This window comes from Entelurus aequoreus, linkage group LG15 (assembly GCF_033978785.1).
Source record: "Entelurus aequoreus isolate RoL-2023_Sb linkage group LG15, RoL_Eaeq_v1.1, whole genome shotgun sequence".
Lineage (NCBI taxonomy): Eukaryota > Metazoa > Chordata > Actinopteri > Syngnathiformes > Syngnathidae > Entelurus > Entelurus aequoreus.
Window position 1 is genome coordinate 25,607,045 of NC_084745.1, and position 22,500 is coordinate 25,629,544.

At 38.4% G+C, this 22,500-nt stretch overlaps 1 protein-coding gene across 1 annotated transcript in view; it reads left to right on the plus strand.

Annotated features, from left to right (window-relative positions):
• Positions 1 to 22,500, plus strand: part of pdk3a (pyruvate dehydrogenase kinase, isozyme 3a) — a 33,247-nt gene that overhangs the window by 3,963 nt on the left and 6,784 nt on the right. Inside the window, exons 2-10 of the mRNA XM_062021119.1 lie at positions 7,159 to 7,300; positions 7,390 to 7,461; positions 9,297 to 9,481; positions 9,612 to 9,701; positions 9,770 to 9,847; positions 16,113 to 16,189; positions 16,251 to 16,352; positions 16,444 to 16,551; positions 16,652 to 16,765. Coding sequence (XP_061877103.1) covers positions 7,159 to 7,300; positions 7,390 to 7,461; positions 9,297 to 9,481; positions 9,612 to 9,701; positions 9,770 to 9,847; positions 16,113 to 16,189; positions 16,251 to 16,352; positions 16,444 to 16,551; positions 16,652 to 16,765 — 968 coding nt within the window. The remainder of the gene's footprint in view (positions 1 to 7,158; positions 7,301 to 7,389; positions 7,462 to 9,296; positions 9,482 to 9,611; positions 9,702 to 9,769; positions 9,848 to 16,112; positions 16,190 to 16,250; positions 16,353 to 16,443; positions 16,552 to 16,651; positions 16,766 to 22,500) is intronic.

The window sequence follows — 22,500 nt, forward strand, 5'->3', positions numbered from 1 at the left end:
CAGTTAGTGAAATTTTTTAGTGGATGAATATGATCTACATCTTCCAAGATGCTTTTTATTTTGTTTCATTTCATATTAGACAGTTAAATTCAGAGCACACAGATGGCAGGTCATTGATTTAGAGACTAAATAAAAAAGTGGTCCCAGAATTGAAGCCTGTGGCACACTGACGTCATTAGCAAGATGACAGGACAATTCATTTTTAGCCCTGACAGCTTGTCTATCATCTAAATAAGATTTTTTTTTAATTGTTAGTCAGTCCAACAAAACAATACACAACAAAATAATAATACAATTGAAATTCCAAAACCAATTCAGAATAACAATCAACAGAGCAATTGAGGGTACACACAAACATTACACGAAACAATCCAACAGTAGTCAAACAAAAATCAATAATATCAACAACAGTATCAATATTAATAAGAATTCTAACATAGCAGTGATTAGAAATCCCTCATTTACATTATCATCACAGCATTTATAAAAAATAAAATAAAAACATTAAAAAAAATTAACAATAGTGTCACAGTGGCTTACACTTGCATCGCATCTCATAATCTTGACAACACGTTGTGTCCAATATTTTCCACAAAGACAAAATAAGTAATATTTTAGGTTAATTTCATAGTTAAAACAAATTTAAATAATTGATCCCATATTCCAATATATAATAATGATGGATTAGATTTATATAGCGCTTTTCTAGACACTCAAAGCGCTTCACAGAGAAGTGAGAACCCATCATTCATTCACACCTGGTGGTGGTAAGCTACTTTTGTAGCCACAGCTGCCCTAGGGTAGACTGACGGAAGAGTGGCTGCCAGTTTGCGCCTACGGCTCCTCCGACCACCACCTATCATTCATCATTCATTCACTCACAAGTGTGAGCGGCACAGGAGGCAAGGGTGAAGTGTTGGTGGCAGCGATTTGGATGGTAAGAGGCGGGTAGCGGACCTGCAACCCTCAGGTTTCTAGCACGGCTGCTCTACCCACTACACCATGTATGACTATTTATTATCTAAACTAAATGCTACTAACTAAATAGGACTTCGTCCAATCTATAGCATCAGGAGAGAAATTGAATCCTGACAATTTTGAGATGAGAGCGTCATGACTAATGGTATCAAATGCCCTCTTTAGGTTTTGTCTTGGAAGTCTTTAGGTTGTGCATGTGTACCTAATGAATGGTGTATGAACATGATAGTAAGAACAATTCATAATTTTAAAAAAAATGTTGAGTAGGAATAATAAAATACAGTTGGTTGTGTTCACTCTGAAACAGACAACAAATAGTGAAAGTCAAGATAACCGTTAACTACAACTATCCAGCAGTTCTCTAAGATCTCCTTAATCCATGTGTGATTAAAGACGATCGTTTGCGTGATGTCATCTCTTCTCGCGGCGGCAACGTCAAGGAGGCCGCGCTGCGTTTATGTGACAATGTCGTTAGTAGACCCGCAGGTAACAGATACGCAACATTCATACATGTGTGCACAAGGCAGGAACTATTACAAGAAGTGCAATCTCAGGGCAGTTTATTGTTGCTTTATGATTAACAAGCCACATCCTATTCTTTCAGCTCACTGAATGACAGGAAGCTGAGCCAAAGTTCTTTTATTTCTGCAATATCATGGTGTTTCTCAAATCGAAAGCAACACAATATTGGTCAGTGCTCCCAAAAGATGAACCTCTCCGGTACATGTTGTTTCGAACATGTTGAAAAGAGAAACTGGAAATTGTGATGTATCATGTTGTATGCTTGCATGTTCGAAATAAACTCAAACTCAACTCAACTCAACATGCATACATGGCTTAATGACTAATGTTTACATAAAGTCCTTTTAGAGCGAGACATTCGCAAAGTATGACCTCTTCCTGAGTATTTTCCAGGACCTTCCCGTGACACTCTCTCTGAATTGTTCTCAAGCAAGTCTGTGATGTCTTATGAGTCGGGCCTTTACGTCACAAAACACAGTGTGTTGCTCTGTGTGTGTGTGTGTGTGTGTGTGTGTGTGTGTGTGTTCTGGCAATGCTTACTTAATGGGGACATCGCTCTGTTTACACAGTCACCTTTAGGGGACCTCTGACGGTATGGGGACAAAAAAACAGGTCCCCTAAAGGGAAACCTTTTTAAATGATAGTCAGATCCATTCTGAAGATGCCTAAGTGATTTTTAAGCTTTGGCCCATAAAACATGTTTACTTATTTGTTTACGTGTTTCAAATATTGGTAAAAGAGAACATTTATTTTCTTGAAAAGTGAAACATTTGTTATCCTGGCATTAATAGTACTGTGATTCTGTATGGTATCCATCCTTAGTTCAAACTAATATATTTTTCCACAAACAAAATCTGGTTTAGTGTTCCTTAGGATTAAATTTTCATACAGCATGATTATAAAACATTTTTACCTTAAAGTATGATTCACATTCAGAATTTTCCATCCTTCTATATATGAGTTGCAGACAACTTCATTACTGCTAAATAACAGTTTCCAGTAATGTCACAGAAGATGCAAGATTTGCTTTAACATTTAAGTGGTGAAACTTCCTATAAGAGGACAGCTGTAGTGCTGTATTCTGAGGATCATGTCATATTTAATTAGAATTTTTTTTTTTTTTTTAAATGGTCCTCAGTAGTCACGTACAAATTTGTGTGAATTATGCAAAATTATTTAAATTTGGTCCCCATGAACCATATTAACTCTTTTTCCCCAGTAAGAATGATCAGCACATTACTTCATCAATCCAGAGATTTAAAGACGTGTATGGGCTAACTGGGCAGTGGCCATTTTACCTCATTTTTTTATGCCTCCACAATCTGTAGAAAGGGTGGTCCCCACAAGTGATGATCAAAAACTTGGTCCCCATTCCAAATGATAACCAGTGTGTGTGTGTGTGTGTGTGTGTGTGTGTGTGTGTGTGTGTGTGTGTGTGTGTGTGTGTGTGTGTGTGTGTGTGTGTGTGTGTGTGTGTGTGAGTGTGAGTGTGTGTGTGAGTGTGTGTGTGTGTGTGTGGCAGCGTCTGTAGTGTGACCTATTGTCTGGTTTTGATTTAGCAAATAATTGATAGCGAGTTCAAGATAAAACACATAGGAGCGTGGAAACTAGATGTCGTCATTCCTACAGACGATGAACTGTAAGAACCTTCTTATTGATTTAGTATTTTCAACTTATGTTAAATCTGAGTTTTCAACAAGATGCTAAAAGCAATCTAATGTACTGTAGGTCAATATATGCTAAACTATCTGAGCAAAACATTTGCATTCTAGATTTGTGTTATAGGCGACAAAGCAAATTGCCGTATTTTTGGGATTATAAGGTGCACTTAAAATCCTTTTATTTTCTCAAAAATCGACTGTGCGTCTTTTAACCCGGTATATATTCATTCTGGTTGTGATTACTGACATTGAAGCAATTTTACGTGGTACATGGTTTAATGATAAGTGTGACCAGTAGATGGCAGTCACACAGAAGAGATACGTGTGGACTGCAGGTTGACGCCTGTTCAATAAGTGACACGAGCAAGTACCCGTAAGCAAGCAAGACCAAAACTTTGTTTCATTGATAATATAGACCTTTACACACTGTGCTCAAAAAGCTGTCAAAATATTTCAGTACGTTTTTGGTAAGCTACAAAGCAGCACCGCTTGATGGAACGCAAACCATTACTGCTACCGTATTCAGACTTACTGTGCTTCAACATACGGACGGGTATTATTATTTTGTGTGTGTATAAGGACACAAAAATGGCAGACGCCAGATAATGAGGAATAATATCTGGCATTTTGTTTTGCAATATTATGCAAAACCAATTTTTTTTTAAACTTATTGGTAGCTGCTGACGTGTACTTGGGATCTGCATAAGTCCACAAAAATAGCGCGCATCTGCCATTGTAGTCCGCGCTGTAGTCAATAGGCACCTTCTTTTTCTCTATCCTGTTGTTGTGGGAAATCCATCCTCCCCTGTTGCCATTTCTAATATAAAGTAGCGTACAGTTGTAGTTTCTATCTGTCAGTAGACTCGCTATGGAAGCGCTAAAAACTACCGGTACAACAAAGATGATGGTTAGAAAAGACAGTGTTGAAGTAGAGCCACGGAAATCAGAGTTGTGTATGAAGAGAGTATGGTCGACTTGGTTTCAGGCGATCTCCTCAATGATTGGTCAAAAGGCACTCAAGTGACTACAGGGCGCCATGACTGCTGCCAACTTTGAGCTGATGCTATGAGTTTGCTGAGCTTTCTCGTTATTTTTTCAACGTGTAAAAATGCTCTGTTGTGCAGCATGGAGCGACTCCATCTGCGAAAATTGTGGAAAGCTTTTACATTGCTTTCCCAACAACCTATAAAGAAGACAAGTATGGGAAGAAAAGGTTTGTGAACAACAATGGAGACCCACCAAATACAATGTCTTGTGCAAGGTAAACATCTGCGTTTTGTTCAGGAGAAAACACACAAAAGCTAATTAAAATAATAGAATAAACTAATACATTTAGGAGATGGTTTGAGAAAAACAGACAATCTTTGAATCTCATTAAAACTAAAATAATGTCATTCGATAGCAGCAGAAAAGAAAGTCAAACACAAACACAAATATACGGACATTGAATGAGTAAAACAAACCAAATTTGGGGTGTTATAATAGAAGAGAAAATGAACTGAAACTCTCATAAGAAATATACAACATAAAGTGGCAAGAAATACGTCAATAATAAATAAAGCAAAATATGTTCTGGACCAAAAAACACTCCATATTCTCGACTGCTCGCAGTGTTACCATATTTGAGTTATTGTGCAGAAATATGTGGAAACAACTACAAAAGTACACTCATTCACTTACCATGTAATAAAAAAGAAAGATCAGTTATAATACTACATAATGAGTAATACATATAGTAATTACAAACACTTTGGAGGCAGCCACCACACTTGGTATACTTCACACAAAAGTCACAATTTCTCAGTGATTCTTGGTCCAAAGCTAATGAAGATATTGGCAAAATGGAGGAAATAAGTAATTTTTTTGGTCATTCTGTGTATTTTTTTTTAACGTTTATCGGTTTCGCGTTAGAGTGCCTGCTGGTCACCAAACACTGCAGGAATGTAGCAACAGAGTGCGTCAAATACGGCTGCAAAATTATACTTTCACTGTCACAAAATAAAAGCATGTTTTATTGTAAGTTTATGAGCTGGAGTCTGTTTAGAACTATATATAGTTGTATTATTTTGGTTTATTTTGTCAGAAAAACTAACGTCACAACAACAGCAATAGCATGCATCCGCGCCCAGCACATACTCTCTTTATACACGACTCTGACATAAATAAGACCGCCAACAAAATGGTGACACTGGATCTTGTGACTATGTCAACAAGACGCACAGGGTTGTCTGGAGCATAGTCAGCATGTCTGCGATCGATCTTGGACGTACTTTAATGTATCCGAGATATACCCGCGGACAGCAATCTACAAAATGTTCAAATATTAATATGAAGGTGGCGGCTTTTAAGGAGAGAAAATCCAACTGGAACAGCAGTGCTACATTAAGGGACAGAAATAGTCTCTAAACACAAGTACATTCTATAATAAAATATGCTAGATTTGTTGCTAGTTGTTTTGAATAAAGAGGGTGGCGTGGCTTGGTCAGTAGAGCGGCTGTGCCAGCAACTTGAGGGTTCCGCGTTCGATACCCGCTTCGGCCATCCTAGTCACTGCCGTTCTGTCCTTGGGCAAGACGCTTACCCACCCGCTCCCAGTGCCACCCACTGGTTTAAATGTAACTTAGATAATGAGTTTCTCTATGTAAAGCGCTTTGAGTCACTTGAGAAAAGCGCTATATAAATATAATTCACTTCACTTCACACTTCAAAAAGTCACTAAAAGTCTCGAGGCACTCGAAAAATTCTCAACAAAGTACATTGTACAATAAACAGCTACAATTGAAAACAAAGCAGAATTATATAATATAAAACATATATAAATAATATATTTAATATTAATAAATAGTAACACAGATTTGTTTTTTTAACCTTTTTAAAGAAAATCATATCATAGCAAATTATATGACGACGTCATGGTGGCCATGCCCCCATCATGCCCCTAACCATGCCCATACTTCACAGGTAACTTGCAATCTTGAAGGAAATCCTGAATATCTTTTATTATATTACATATATACGGTTGCTGACGGGGCAAACGCGCATCCATCCATCCATTTCCTACCACTTTTTCCACATCGGGGTCGCGGGGGTTGCTGGAGCCTTTCTCAGCTGCATTCGGGCGGAAGGCGGTGTACACCCTGGACAAGTCGCCACCTCATCGCAGGGCCAACACAGACAGACAACATTCACACTCACATTCACTCACTAGGGCCAATTTAGTGTTGCCAATCAACCTGGAGCCTATCTTAGCTTACATGTATAAACTTTGTATACAATTGTATTTATTTAAACACAGGTTTTGCTACCTAGCACTTTGTGTAGCTTGCTCACCACCGATTAAGAATGAATGGATTACTGCATTGATCCAACAGGTTTTTTTCCATAAACAAAAGTCTTCTTATAGTCGGCGCTAGAATTTATACACGCGTACCAACAGGGGGCGCCAAACCAGTGACGTGTGATGGATTTCATGATGTACTTTGCCCCATTTATTATATATATGATAATAAAAATATTAAATGCATAAATAAAATATAATAATAGAATTCATAAAAATGTTCTTAATTTTTTTCATATCATATCTGCCTTACTTAAGATGTTTCTCTGCAGCTTATTTTCCGATCAGCAAGAATAAAAATGTCTCACGTGTCTACTAAAGACATTTCACAGGCTGGTGTGTAGTAAATATTTCTGCAAATATAATATTGGTGACATGCTAAGAAACGGGAAGGTTGTCAGGGATTGCACATTCAGAAGTGAGATGATTTGATTGGGAAATGCGCAAATGTATTAATTAAAGAAAACAACTGGAATCATACAGAAAATACATTTATAACAGATCAGTGGATGAATATTAAACTTTATTTTAAATTTTTCCTGCCTCAGTCAGAGGTTTTCTACCTGCCACTCACGCATACCAATGCCCTGGAGAGACTCGGACACACTGTATTTTTATCAGAAGTGCCTCACAGAATAACTTTAGTTACTTAACTTCCAGGTAGAGAGAATGCCTGTGAGAAAACCTCGTACATGTTCCTACGCAAGGAGCTGCCCGTGCGTCTGGCCAACACCATGCGGGAAGTCAACCTGCTGCCAGATAAACTGCTCAGCCAGACATCCATCCGCCTGGTTCAGAAATGGTAATCCACCTTTTTATTATACACAATAAATATAACAGCCGCTGGATAGGGTTTTTGATACAAAGTTGCCCTTTTGCCCGTTTTATTAGGTACATGCAGAGCTTTGTGGAGCTGCTGGACTATGAGAACAGAAAGCCTGAGGATCCTCACGCTCTGAATGAGTGAGTCAAGTCATGAAGGGTGCAACTTTATGGCTTCATGAGCACGCCATCTTTATCAGCACTCATACATTACGGAATAAAGTATTGGGTCAAGTAGTAAAAATATGGAATTGGTCTTCCCTTTTTGGATGATTTGTTTTGGGGGAATTTTGGCCCAAACTTGATTATATATGTGAGGTCAGAGGTCATTGGCCCATAATCTTTGTTTTATTTAATCTGAAAGTCTGGGGACTTTGCTTGGAATTCTTAAAGTAGAAGCATACCATTTTCCAAAATGTATGCCATTAGGTAAGACTGAACCAAAACTACCTACATTTCCATGGGTAAACCTGTTTTGGTGATTCTGATAAGGGTGTGGATCCGGAATTTCTTTGTCAATTTTCCTAATATTAAAGCATTTTTCAATATTATTTAACCATTTATTTTTCCTCTTTTTAAAAAAAACAAAAAACTTTATTTTTTAATTCACAAATGTATTCTTTATTTATATTATTAATTTATGAATAAAACAACATTTATTATTGAGAGCATTTTAGAATTATTTTTTTTAAGTTTAGTGGTGTAGTGTAGAGGAGGTGGGGATTTTAAAAATGTATATTTTAAAATATGTTCATTAACAGTTTTTAATTAATGAATAAAAGAAAATTACCTAATAGTAGGTGGGTATTTTTTAATTAATAAAAAGATATGTATTAATTAAAAGAAATGTACTTTGGAGAAGGTGGGTATTTTTAAATTAGGAAAGGTTTTTATGAATAAAAAAAGCATAGAAGTGGTGGGTATTTTTTAACCATTTGTTGTTGTTTTTTTTAGGTAATATGAAAGCGGTCAGTCCCTTTTTGAAATTGTATTAATTATTGAATAAAAATTATTTAAAATATTTTTTCAATAATTAAAATATACATTAATTTAAATAAACATCTTTAATTTAGTTTTATTTATAAATTATAAATGTTTTTTCTGAATAAAAAGTATATATGTAAGAGGTAGGTATGTTTATTTTTATTACTTAATTAATTATTAAAAAATACAAGTAATATGGAAAATGTGGGTATTTTTTAAATTAATAACTTATTATTAAAATAAAAGTAATATTAAGACTGTGGGTATTTTTTTAATGTTTTTTGTAAATGGTGCAATAGAGAAGGTGGATATTTTTAAGATATATTTAAGGTGTTTATTTGTATTTATATGTATTAGTTAATTTATTAAAAAAGGTACTATAGAGATCGTGTTTTTTTTAATTGAAGTTTTTTCTTATTACTAAAAAAGTAATATAGAGTCTGTTGGTATTTTTTAAAATTATTTGTAAATTATTTTAAAGCGTTACAGAGGAGGTGGGTATTTTAAAAAAAAAATCTTTATAAGATGTATTTTGTATTTATTTATATTAATTCATGAATAAAACTATAAGTGCTATAAAGGAAGTGGGCATTTTTTAAATAATTGAAATAATAATAAAACAATTATTTTGATATAAATAAAAAAATATGTATCAAAATAAATATTACAATTCCAAACAAAATCTGTTTTTTAAATAAATAAATAAATAAAAGTAAATACAATTATGCAGGTGATGGACTTTTAAAGTAATTCTGGATTTTTTATTTTGAGTACTAAGTAGAAAATTTGTATTTTTTCAAGTAATTATTTTATTTTATAGTTATTTCTAACGCCTAAATTCATAAAGATGTGTCCCAAGCCTTTTTGTCCATGTAGTGTAGATAGAGTATGCAGGTAACGTGTATTTACACACATGACTAATAATAGCGTCCAGGAATTTGGATAAGGGAGTCTTTTTAGTATTGAGACATGACAACTTTATTCCCTCTCAGCTTTCTGGAGTTGTTGATCGAGATCCGTAACCGCCACAACGACGTGGTTCCCACTATGGCGCAGGGCGTAATCGAGTACAAGGCTAAGTTTGGCTTTGACCCCTTCATCAGCAGCAACATCCAGTATTTCCTGGACCGCTTCTACACAAACCGCATCTCCTTTCGCATGCTCATCAATCAGCACAGTGAGTAATGAAACTGGATTAGTACGGATGATGTGTGTGTGTGTGTGTGTGTGTGTGTGTGTGCGTGTGTGTGTGTGTGTGTGTGTGTGTGTGTGAAACTCACTCCCTTTGTGTCCTCACTGCTGTGCAGCTCTCCTGTTTGGTAACGACACCAACCCGGCTCTTCCCAAACACATCGGCAGCATCGATCCTAACTGCTGTGTGGCTGAGGTTGTCAGTGGTGAGTTGACAGATGTCATATTTTAATAAGTCTGTCATAATTTACTCACTCTGTGCTTCATCCATCAGATGCTTATGACATGGCCAAAATGCTCTGTGAGAAGTACTACTTGGCAGCTCCCGAGCTCCGCATTGAAGAATTTGACAGTAAGACTGCTGTGCAATAATGCTAGTAATTATGGTTGGGCGATATGGCTTTTTTTTAATATCTTGATATTTTTAGGCCATATCGCGATACACGATATATATCGCAATATTTTGCTTAGCCTTGAATGAACACTTGATGCATATAATCACAGCAGTATGATGATTCTATGTGTCTACATTAAAACATTCTTGTTCATACTGCATTAATATATGCTCCTTTTAAACTTTCATGCAGAGAGGGAAATCCCAACTAAGTCAATTGACCAAAACTGTATTCATTAAACAGTTATTAAGCAGTGGCACAAACATTCATGTAATTTCAAAACAGAAAGTGCAAGATTGTCAGAGACATTTTAAATGCACTTTTGTGCATGATGTCACTAAGATGACATATCAAAACAACACTAAATTAAAGTGCCCTTTTTGTACAGAACGCCACTACAATAGTTTAAAACAAATAAAGTGCACTTTTGTGCGTGATGTCACACAAGATATTGAAATAACTGTCAAATAAAAATGAGCTGCATAATAGGAAATCAAATTGTGTCCGTCCTTCGCTATGTCTTAGGTTCCTGCGGACGTTATCTCCTTATGTCGTGGCCTATTTTTTTCATACGGTGTTGATATGGAAATGGTTGCCTCTGCATTTTGTTGGTGTGGCACCGAACAGAGCTGTTGACATGCGGAGTTTCAAGCACTCTTCATTCTCTAGTGGGTGACTTTTCAAATGATGCTACATATTAGCAGTAATGCTACTCTTTGTAGCATTACGCAGCTACGCTTTTGCCCCCCACTTGACAAATTACGGTTGTCTGTTCGACATATTCCCACTTGAAGCCAAACCACCACCAGACGATGGACCACATGCTGTTTTTCTTGGGAATTAATTATTCTTTCATTTGTTACCAGATTCGCACCTTCTTTCTCTCGTATTACCATTCGCACCGCACCGTCACAGCTAATGTTACCCATGATGCTACTTCTCTGCTCAGCGAGGGCGTATGACGCGACAGTATGTGACGTATGTAAGAAGGTGCGCTTGTTTAAGTCTCTGTGGGAAGGAGAGACTAGAAAGAGTGAGAAGAGCCTGTAGTGTAATGCCAGCAGCTAAAAGCAACTGCGTGAGAACGTATACTCGAATATCACGAAATAGTCATTTTCTATATCGCACAGAGACAAACCCGCGATATATCGAGTATATCGATATATCGCCCAGCCCTACTAGTAATACAATATGACTATGATGAAGTCCCAAATTATTGAGAAAAAGTTGAGTCAAAGTAAAGCCTTCTGCACCTCAAGTTATCACAAGCATGGTGGAACCCAATAACGATACAAATTAATTAGTTTGTCGAACAATAGGGATGGGTACCTTTCACATTTGAATCAATACGGCACCAATTCCAGATACCTGGGAATCGATAACGGTACTCAACAACAGTAAAAAATAATTTTGTGCTTGTACAAATGTGTGAAGAAACGTTAATTATTTACAAATATATATGAATTAACCTTTAGCACTGACCTACTGTATTCTGTCCAGTCATCCTGTTTTTTTTACACTTCTGTGTCTCATTTGCAAGTATTATATGGTAGACTTTGAAAGGAGTTCTATTTCCAAGACGTTAGATGGCAACAGTGTGTTGCCTTTGCCAATAAGTAGTCTTTGCCCATAAGTTCAATGTGCCAGTCTTTTCTTTTTAGTTTTTTGTTGCACCCCACAAAGTGTTTGTACCTATTGTATGTAGTTTGATTGTAATGGGCATCTTAGTTAAAGTTTTGATTACCAAATATGGTGGTGTTGAAATTGCAAATTCTCATAGGTTGCACGTCTATGGCTAATCATCTTGGAGCTAGCGCATTTTGAAAAATGAAGCCTTACTATACTTTTCAGTAACATTACTGAGAGGCGGTCCGACTCCGTGGCTGCTTGTTTCCCGGCCAAATCCATGAGCCGGACGTCACGTAAACATTTAGGTACCGAAATATGGATCCGTTTGATTTAATTTAAATCAGTACCAGGTAGGACCAAAGGACTTCGGATCATAACTATAAAAGCACCAAATTCAGTACCCATCCTTATCGAACGATACCATATTGACCAGAATATAAAACAATTTTCTTTTCCTTCTTAAAAAGTCAAATGAGAGATGTAGCAGTGACCAATAAGCCAATAAATGTTGTAATATAAAAGTGAATCAGAAAGTAAGGTAAATATATTTCTTTCAGTAATCAGGAGAGTTATTGCTGATATTGGCCAAATATATTATTATTCCATCCATCCAGCCATCCATTTTCTACAGCTTGTTCCTCTCAGGGTCACTGGGGGTACTGGAGTCTATCCCAGTTGCATTCTGGCGGAATATTATTATTATTAAATGTATTGTTATATATTGTGACATATCGTGTGTCAAACATGGAACTACATACATTGGAACATAAGCATCATTTGATAGGCTGATTGAGAGTCACAACTGTAATCATAATTCATAGGACACTGGTATACAATAAAGTGTTAAAGTTCATATTATGAAATATTTCTCTAATCAATTTTGTATGTTTGTGGCAGTGAGTGTTTTACAACAGCACCTTTGGGAACTAAACCTTGAAATGTACATGTTCATATTGTAGTCTGTGTTTCGAATGTGTTTGTCTTAATTTTAACATCAATCTGCCAAAGGGGCTGGTATGGATAATCGCCATTGGCTATAATCTCACATATTTACATGATAAATGTTCAATAATATGTATTGTCCCTTTTAAATAAACTACATCTACATAAATCTACATAGAGCGATTTGACCTCAGCTATTTGATTTTAAAAAGAGTTGTCACTCGGGTTATTTCTTATGAGTCCAAAAGTTTTGTTAGTCATTCCTTCCAAAATGTCAGACGAAGATCAAATGGTACGAAAATTTAAGCGATTTTTGTAGCTAATCGTTAGCTAGCTTAAATGATAACATGAATACAAGACACATTAACGTCTTACTGTATTACCGTATTCAAATGTTAATGCTGTAAAACTGATTGGTACCTCACTTTAAAAGTCTCATGTGATACTGCTCATTTCATAGAAAAGCAGCTTGCGCGCTTGACTGATTGATTGATTGATTGAAACTTTTATTCGTAGATTGCAAAGGAAGAGAATACATTATATGAAACTGTACAGTTTACACAGTACATTACATATTCCGTACAATTGACCACTAAATGGTAACACCCGCATACGTTTTTCAACTTGTTTAAATGTCCACGTTAATCAATTCATGGTAAATAATCGCTAGATAGCTTAAATGCCAACATGAGTACAAGACACGTTAACGTCTCACTGTATTCAAATTTTAATGGTCGTGAAACTATGATTTGTACCTCACTTTGAAAAACTCACACTGATACTGCTCGTTTCCTTGTGAAACAGCTAGCACACTAAATAACGTCTTTCCCTGTTAAAAAAAGCACCCGGTTTGCCTTTAATGTTAAGCCCAATAAAACCTTCACAAATTAAAACAAGAAGATAAAAAAATATACAAACTCAAATAATAGAACAATATTTAGCGTTTTTTGTGCAAATGTATTTATTTACATAATTTGAAGTAAAATTTTTAAATATTTATCAGTATTTTTGCGAGCATTACCGTAACTATACCGTGATAATAACAATAATTACGGTGATGTTTTTGGTCAAAATAACCGTGATAAGAAATGTGAACATCTCTACCCGATGGTGACTTATGTTGCGGTCATCCACGATAGAAAAAGCCTAAAGACTGAGTTACCAACACTTGGAATTCTTTGTTTAGGCATTTGATCGCGGACAGACGTACTACCTTGTTTATCGCTGTTATTTGCTTCCGGACATGACTGCAGTAAATTAATTTCCGAGAAGGAGGAATCATTAACAACCAAATCAAATATTTTCATAGCTAGGGCATGAATAAATTGTTAATGGCCTTCTAAGTACGTTTTTCAAAATCTGGCACCCTTTAGTCACCTTTACACGTTTTTAATCCAATACAGTAATACTGCCTGAGGTGAGCCAATCAGTTGCTACGATACTGAGCAGCGCGCTCTCTGTGGTCAACACTACTGTAATATTGATATTTTTAGTTTAGATAGCCATTTTTATTTTAGAAAATATTGAATTTAGGACCAAAACATAGTAAGATATGCTTTTGAAAAAAAAATCTGCAATGTGCTGAAGCTGCAATATTTAAAGGCCTACTGAAATGAATTTTTTTTATTTAAACGGGGATAGCAGATCTATTCTATGTGTCATACTTGATCATTTCGCGATATTGCCATATTTTTGCTGAAAGGATTTAGTATAGAACAACGACGATAAAGATTGCAACTTTTGGTATCTGATAAAAAAAAGGCTTGCACCTACCGGAAGTAGCGTGACGTAGTCAGTTGAACATATACGCAAAGTTCCCTATTGTTTACAATGATGGCCGCATGAAGTGAGAGAGATTCGGACCGAGAAAGCGACAATTTCCCCATTAATTTGAGCGAGGATGAAAGATTTGTGGATGAGTAAAGTGCAAGTGAAGGACTAGTGGGGAGTTGAAGCTATTCAGATAGGGAAGATGCTGTGAGAGCCGGGGGTGACCTGATATTCAGCTGGGAATGACTACAACAGTAAATAAACACAAGACATATATATACTCTATTAGCCACAACACAACCAGGCTTATATTTAATATGCCACAAATTAATCCTGCATAAAAACACCTGCGTGTTTGTTATGCTAGCTCCTAGCTCCTCTGCTAGCTCCTAGCTCCATAGAACACGCCAATACAATTCAAACACCTGATCAACACACACAATCACTCAGCCCAAAAGACCGTTCACCTAACCCAAGGTTCATAAAGCTTATATATTTTTAAAAAGTTACGTACGTGACGCGCACATACGGTCAAGTTATCGAATGTTTAGCAGCCAAGGCTGCATACTCACGGTACCTGATATTCAGCTGGGAATGACTACAACAGTAAATAAACACAAGACATATATATACTCTATTAGCCACAACACAACCAGGCTTATATTTAATATGCCACAAATTAATCCTGCATAATAACACCTGCGTGTTTGTTATGCTAGCTCCTAGCTCCTCTGCTAGCTCCTAGCTCCATAGAACACGCCAATACAATTCAAACACCTGATCAACACACACAATCACTCAGCCCAAAAGACCGTTCACCTAACCCAAGGTTCATAAAGCTTATATATTTTTAAAAAGTTACGTACGTGACGCGCACTTACGGTACGGTACGTGTTATGCTAGCTCCTAGCTCCTCTGCTAGCTCCTAGCTCCATAGAACACGCCAATACAATTCAAACACATGATCAACACACACAATCACTCAGCCCAAAAGACCGTTCACCTAACCCAAGGTTCATAAAGCTTATATATTTTAAAAAAGTTACGTACATACGCAAAAAAAAGCCAAAGCTGCATACTCACAGTAGCACGTCTGCGTCTTTGTCATCCAAATCAAAGTAATCCTGGTAAGAGTCTGTGTTGTCCCAGTTCTCTACAGGCGTCTGTGTATCCAAATCAAAAGTCCTCCTGGTTAGAGTCTCTGTTATCCGAGTTCTTCCATCTTGACTGCATCTTTCGGGAATGTAAACAAAGAAGCGCCGGCTGTGTACTGTTGTGGCTGACTACGTTCGAAAAATACGTCCATTTCGCACCGACAACTTTCTTCTTTGCTTGCTTGGCTTCCTTCTCCATAATGCAATGAACATGATTGAAACAGATTCACGAACACAGATGTCCAGAATACTGTGGAATTATGAAATGAAAACAGAGCGTTTTCGTATCGGCTTCAATGTGGAAGGCATACCCGTGTTCGTCGGGCTACGTCACGCGCATACGTCATCCTCAGAGGCGTTTCGAACCGGAAGTTTAGCGGCAAATTTAAAATGTCACTTTATAAGTTAACCCGGCCGTATTGGCATGTGTTATAATGTTAAGATTTCATCATTGATATATAAACTATCAGACTGCGTGGTCGGTAGTAGTGGGTTTCAGTAGGCCTTTAACATTGTGATGTGGCGAGGGACGAGTGTAGTTTGTTAGGCGCCATGTTTTGCCGTACGAAACAGTGAAAAGTAGGGCGTACAAAAACTGAGGTCCTACTGTGCTACATTTTTTTAAAATTGGGACAGTAAGGTTGCTCTGATTTGAGCTGAGCTCCAACCAGCAGTTTTTATTAGACAACATTCGAAACTTCCAACGCCCTCCCATGTTACTTTCTAGTGAAGGCCCCTAAAAAGTCCATCCAGGCCGTGTACGTGCCCTCACATCTCTTCCACATGCTGTTTGAGCTTTTTAAGGTCAGTAATAATTATGCTGCATTTGACCCTACTTCTTTTAATTAATTCATTTTTTTTGTAGAACTCAATGAGAGCCACAGTGGAGCTTCATGAGAACAGCGCGGAAGGATTACCGCCTGTGAAAGCAAAAGTCACTCTGGGTAACGAAGATCTGTCCATAAAGGTCAGTTAGACATGGATATAATCATATCAGATCAGATGTAATAATAATAATCAGTTCTTTGTGTTCATATTTCCTTTTGGGTCTTCTCCAGATTAGCGACAGAGGAGGAGGAGTTCCTCTGAGGAAGATCGACCGCCTTTTTAACTACATGTACTCCACCGCCCCGACGCCCAGCCTGGAGCCTGGCGCTGTCCCGCTGGTAATCTCACAGGCTTAAACAATCATATGAACTTAACTTTACTTCTACCAACTCTATCACACGTTACTAATAACATGGCCTCCTCTCATCCTGCATTCAGGCCGGTTTTGGCTACGGTTTGCCAATTTCTAGGCTCTATGCCAGATACTTCCAGGGGGACCTGAAGCTCTACTCTATGGAGGGTGTGGGCACGGATGCTGTGATCTACTTGAAGGTAATCAAAAGCTGTGGCTATTAGTTTACCACAAAGACTGGAATTAGCAAGTTTGTCCTGTCCAGAAGTAAAAAAATATACAAAAGACATGACAGTAATAAAATGTATTTGTGCGATTGGAACTTGGAGTCACATGAAGCGGTTTTGGAGCCATTTCTTTTTTTTTTTACCTCACCCAAGGAGGAGTTTTCAACACATTTATCTTTTATTTATGTACAGTACCGGTATGTGTAGGGCAGGGGTCCACAAACTTTTTGTGCCAAGTTGCAACACCAAGTGCTTTACAACAGTGAAAAAAAGACAAAAACAATTAAGTTAAAGGTTGTTGTTGGTTTTTTTTTCCAATTATTTAAATTTTTTTTATATTTTTGTCTATATTTTTTGATTGGGAAAAAACATAATCCTATGCAAAAGTGGGGTATTTTAAAATATATTTTTTGATTTTAATGTAACAAATAAAGAAAAGTACTTTACAGGAGGTGTACATTTAAAAAGTTAAAGTTAAAGTACCAATGATTGTCACACACACACTAGGTGTGGTGAAATTTGTCCTCATTTGACCCATCCCCTTGGGGAGCAGTGGGCAGCAGCGGCGCCGCGCCCGGGAATCATTTTGGTGATTTAACCCCCAATTCCAACCCTTGATGCTGAGTGCCAAGCAGGGAGGTAATGGGTCCCATTTTTATAGTCTTTGGTATGACTCGGCTGGGATTTGAACTCCAACCTACTTATTTTTAATCATTATGTATTTTTTAGTATTATTTAATGTTCACTTTAAGACAAATTGTTCTTTTTATTCATCCAACAAAATGAATTTATTTGTCGGTCACTTTTTTTACAAAAACATTTTCAATTTTAAAAATGAACACTGTTCTGGAGGTATGTTTTGTTGTGTGGCAATCAATAAAATTTAAATCAAATTAAAAAGATAAATTAATATTTATGTGTGGGGGAATAATTTAACAAGCTGTCTTTTCATTAATTTAATAGTGGAATAACATCTTATAAATATTAATTATTTATATTATTTTTACATTAATTTATTTTGAGTTCCTTTACCTTAACCTGAAGGGCGATGTGGTTTGTTACAAGGTATATACCGCTGCTGCCCACTGCTCCCCTCACCTCCCAGGGGATGAACAAGGGGATGGGTCAAATGCAGAGGACACATTTCACCACACCTAGTGTGTATATATATATATATATATATATATATATATATATATATATATATATATATATATATATATATATATATATATATATATATTCAGAATCGATTCTTGGGGTCACGATTCGATTCAAAATCGATTTTTTTTTTCAATTCAACACGATTCTCGATTCAAAAACGATTTTTTTATTTTTTATTTTTTTTAAATGAAAACAATACACAACAATACCATAATAATGCAATACAATTTCAAAACCAAACCCAATTTTGGAGTTCTGAACTTGTGATTTCTTGCAGTGGTAATATTTCACATTTGTCCCAATTGACTTTATACCCTGATAAACACCCATATTCAGTGATGACATTATTGATATAGTGTAGAGAGGAGTTAACATGTGACAGGTAGAGAATTATGTCGTCACAATACATCGATAGCTTATTATACTGAGAGCCAATTTTTATAACATGAATATTATTTTCACTTCTTATTTTTGCAGCTAAGGGTTCAATAACCAAATTAAATAATAATCCAGATGCCGGACATCCCTGTTTTACTCCTCTTTTTAACAAAAAAGGTTCTGAAATATGATTATTGGTTTTGACTGATGCCATGGGCCTTGTATAAAGCATCTTAATCCATTGTATAAAATTATCTCCAAATCCAAATTTACGTAATGTGCAAAACATAAATGACCAGTTTATGCGGTCGAATGCCTTCTCCGCATCAACAGTACATACTGCTGTGGGATAAGGGAGACTTCTAGCATAGTAAATAACATTAAACAATTTCCTTGTACTGTCTGAAGATTGTCGACCTTCCATGAAGCCAGTTTGGTCAGTATGAATTAATTTTCCTATTACATTTGATAATCGTGTGGCTAAGATTTTTGCCAAGATTCAAAAGGATTCTCTATTCATTCAATACATAGAATTTCAGCAGGATCTACCCCAGTCTGCTGACGTGCAAGCAGAGTAGTAGATTTTTGTAAAAAGCTTTTATAATTGTAAAGGACAATGTTTTATCAACTGATTGCAATAATGTAAATTTGTTTTAACTATTAAATGAACCAAAAATATGACTTATCTTATCTTTGTGAAGATATTGGACACAGTGTGTTGTCAAGCTTATGAGATGCGATGCAAGTGTAAGCCACTGTGGCACTATTGTTCTTTTATATAATTTTTTTATAAATGTCTAATGATAATGTCAATGAGGGATTTTTAATCACTGCTATGTTGAAATTGTAACTAATATTGATACTGTTGTTGACAATATTCATTTTTGTTTCACTACTTTTGGTTTGTTCTGTGTCGTGTTTGTGTCTCCTCTCAATTGCTCTGTTTATTGCAGTTCTGAGTGTTGCTGGGTCGGGTTTGGTTTTGGAATTGGATTGCATTGTTATGGTATTGCTGTGTATTGTTTTGTTGGATTGATTAATTAAATTTTTTTTTTTTTAAATTAAAAAAAATAAAAATAAAAAATCGATTTTTTAAAAATGAGAATCGATTCTGAATCGCACAATGTGAGAATCGCGATTCGAATTTGAATCGATTTTTTCCCACACCCCTTATATATATATATACACACACACACATGAGCCTGAGTGGGGGGAGGATGAGCACCCCAGTCGAACGGACTTAACGTTAACAGACCTAGGCAACGGACAAACGACTATGAGCGCGCAGTGTACATGCGGTAAAGTCTGCAAGAACATCCATGGCTTAAAGATCCACCAAACGAGGAAGAAGTGCCTGATGGGAGCAGAAGCAACACAACGCACAGGTGTTACACCTGGTGAGACGCAGGAGGTGCCAGGCCCGGAGTCACCCCATAGTGCCCAGAACCTCCATGTGTTGCAAACTAATCCCTCGAGCATCAAGTCTGAACAGAGGCGGATCAAGTGGCCTGCAGCTAGCATGACCTCACTCTGGAAGCAACTCGATGACGATGTTGACCAAATTCTGTAGGCAACAGCGAAGGGAGAAGCCGACGGCAAGCTACAAGCTATGACAACAATCATTGTCAGCATTGTATCTGAACGGTTCGGCGAGGAGAAGAGAAGCTCCGGCACCACGTACTCAAAGAACCACAGAGCTGTAAGGATCCACAACATTAGGCAGGAGATGAAAGCGCTGAAGTTCCAGTACAAGGCGGCAGGACATGAGGAACGCACTGGCCTAGCCCAGCTGATGTGCATCCTTCGGAAAAAGATCAGAATTCTCCGTCGGGCAGAGTGGCATCGGAGGCGGCGACGCGAGAGGGCACGTAAACGTGCTGCTTTCATCGCTAACCCCTTCAAGTTCACGAAGGTTTTGCTGGGACAGAAGCACAGTGGCAAACTGGCCTCCTCGCAGGAAGACATAGATCAACATCTGAAGCAGACGTACAGTGACCCCGCAAGAGAGCAGGAGTTGGGAGAGTGTAACAACCTGATAGACCCCCCTGAACAAGAAATGCAGTTTGATATGTCGGAGCTGCAGCTAAAGGAAGTCAGGGAGGTTGTCCGCAGAGCCAGGGCAAGCTCTGCACCGGGGCCGAGTGGCACTTCATACAAAGTGTATAAGAACTGTCCCAAACTCCTGCAGCGTCTGTGGAAAATCCTGCGAGTCTCCTGGAGAAAGGATCCCTGAGCAATGGCGAGTGGCGGAAGGGGTATAGATCCCAAAGGAGGAAAACTCCACTCAGCTAGACCAGTTCCACATCATCTCCCTGCTGTGTGTTGAGGCAAAGGTTTTCTTCAGCGCCGTTTCCAAACAACTGTGTACCTACCTGGCAAAGAACACCTACATCGATACATCTGTCCAGAAAGGCGGCATTTCAGGAATGTCAGATTGTATAGAGCATACCGGTGTAGTGACGCAGCTCGTTCGGGAGGCTCGAGAGAACAACGACAACCTATCAGTACTGTGGCTTGACCTGGCAAACGCATTCGGCTCCATTCCGCACAAGCTCGTTCACCTCACTCTGATGAAACATCATGTACCCAACAGGTGTAGAGACCTCATTGCTGATTACTACAGCAATTTCAGGATGAGGGTCTCTTACGGACCAACAACATCCAGTTGGCACAAAGTGGAGATTGGTATTATCACAGGGTGTACTATCTCTGTGACACTGTTCTCACTAGCCATGAACATGCTCACCAAGTCTGCTGAGCCAGAGTGCAGAGGGCCCCGCACAAATTCCGGACAAAGGCAACCACCCATCAGGGCATTCATGGATGACCTCACAGTCATGACAGAATCAGTCCCAGGCTGCCGTTGGATTCTGAAGGGACTTGAAAAGTTGGTGGAGTGGGCCCGGATGCGTTTCAAACCCGCCAAATCCAGATCAATGGTGCTGAAGAAGGGGAAGGTGGAGGACAAGTTCTGGTTTAACATCACAGGCACGGCCATTCCAACTATCTCAGAGAAGCCATCCAGTCGACATGCGCTGAGTTGGATGGCTGGCTGAAATCCGTGGACAAGTCAGGCTTACCTGGGAAGTTTAAAGCCTGGATTTACCAGCGTGGCATTCTTCCCAGGATCCTGTGGCCCCTCCTCATCTACTCGTTCCCCATCTCGACAGTTGAGATCCTAGAGCGGAGGGTCAGCAACCACCTCCGGAGATGGCTGGGACTACCTAAGAGCCTGAGTAGCATTGCACTCTACGGGAACAGCAACAAACTGCAGTTGCCTTTCAAATCCTTGGAGGAGGAATTTAAGATATCTAGAGCCAGAGAAGTGGTACAGTACAGGGACTCAAGTGATCCGAAGGTGGCCAAAGCAGGGATCCAAGTGAGGACTGGCAGGAAATGGAGGGCAGAGGAAGCAGTTCAAGAGGCAGATGCAAGGCTGTGACACAGGAGCCTGGTTGGAGCAGTCACACGGGGTCGAGCTGGGCTAGGATCCTTTCAAACTCCCCAACTGAACACTAGGGGGAAGGAAGGCCGACGTCTTGTTCAGGGCGAGGTGAGAGCGGCAGTGGAGGAGACAAGAACCTGCAAGGCTGTTGGAATGAAGCAACAGGGAGCTTGGACAAGATGGGAGAATGCGGTTGAGAGGAGAGTGACCTGGGCTGAGCTTTGGAAAGCCAAACCGCAACGCATCAAATTTCTCATCCAGGCAGTGTATGATGTGCTCCCAAGACCTTCAAATCTGCACACATGGGGCATAGCAGAGACACCAGCATGCCCACTGTGCTCCAAGTGAGGAACCCTGGAACACATCCTCAGTTGCTGTACAAAGGCACTTGGAGATGGAAGGTACAGGTGGAGGCATGACCAAGTCCTGAAGACGATCGTTGAAGCCATTAGCACAGGACTGGCATGGGCAAAACAGTTCCACCCCTCCAAGAAAACCATCGCCTTTGTCAGAGCTGGGGACACGCCAACTCCTGCTAGAAGAACATCAGCAGGCATCCTGACATCTGCAAAAGACTGGCAGTTGTTGGTGGACCTTGAAAACCAGCTGAAGTTCCCCAGCCATATCGCAGTCACCACCCTGAGACCCGACATTGTCCTTGTGTCTGAGTCCACCAAACAAGCTGTGCTGCTGGAGCTGACAGTCCAGTGGGAAGATCGCC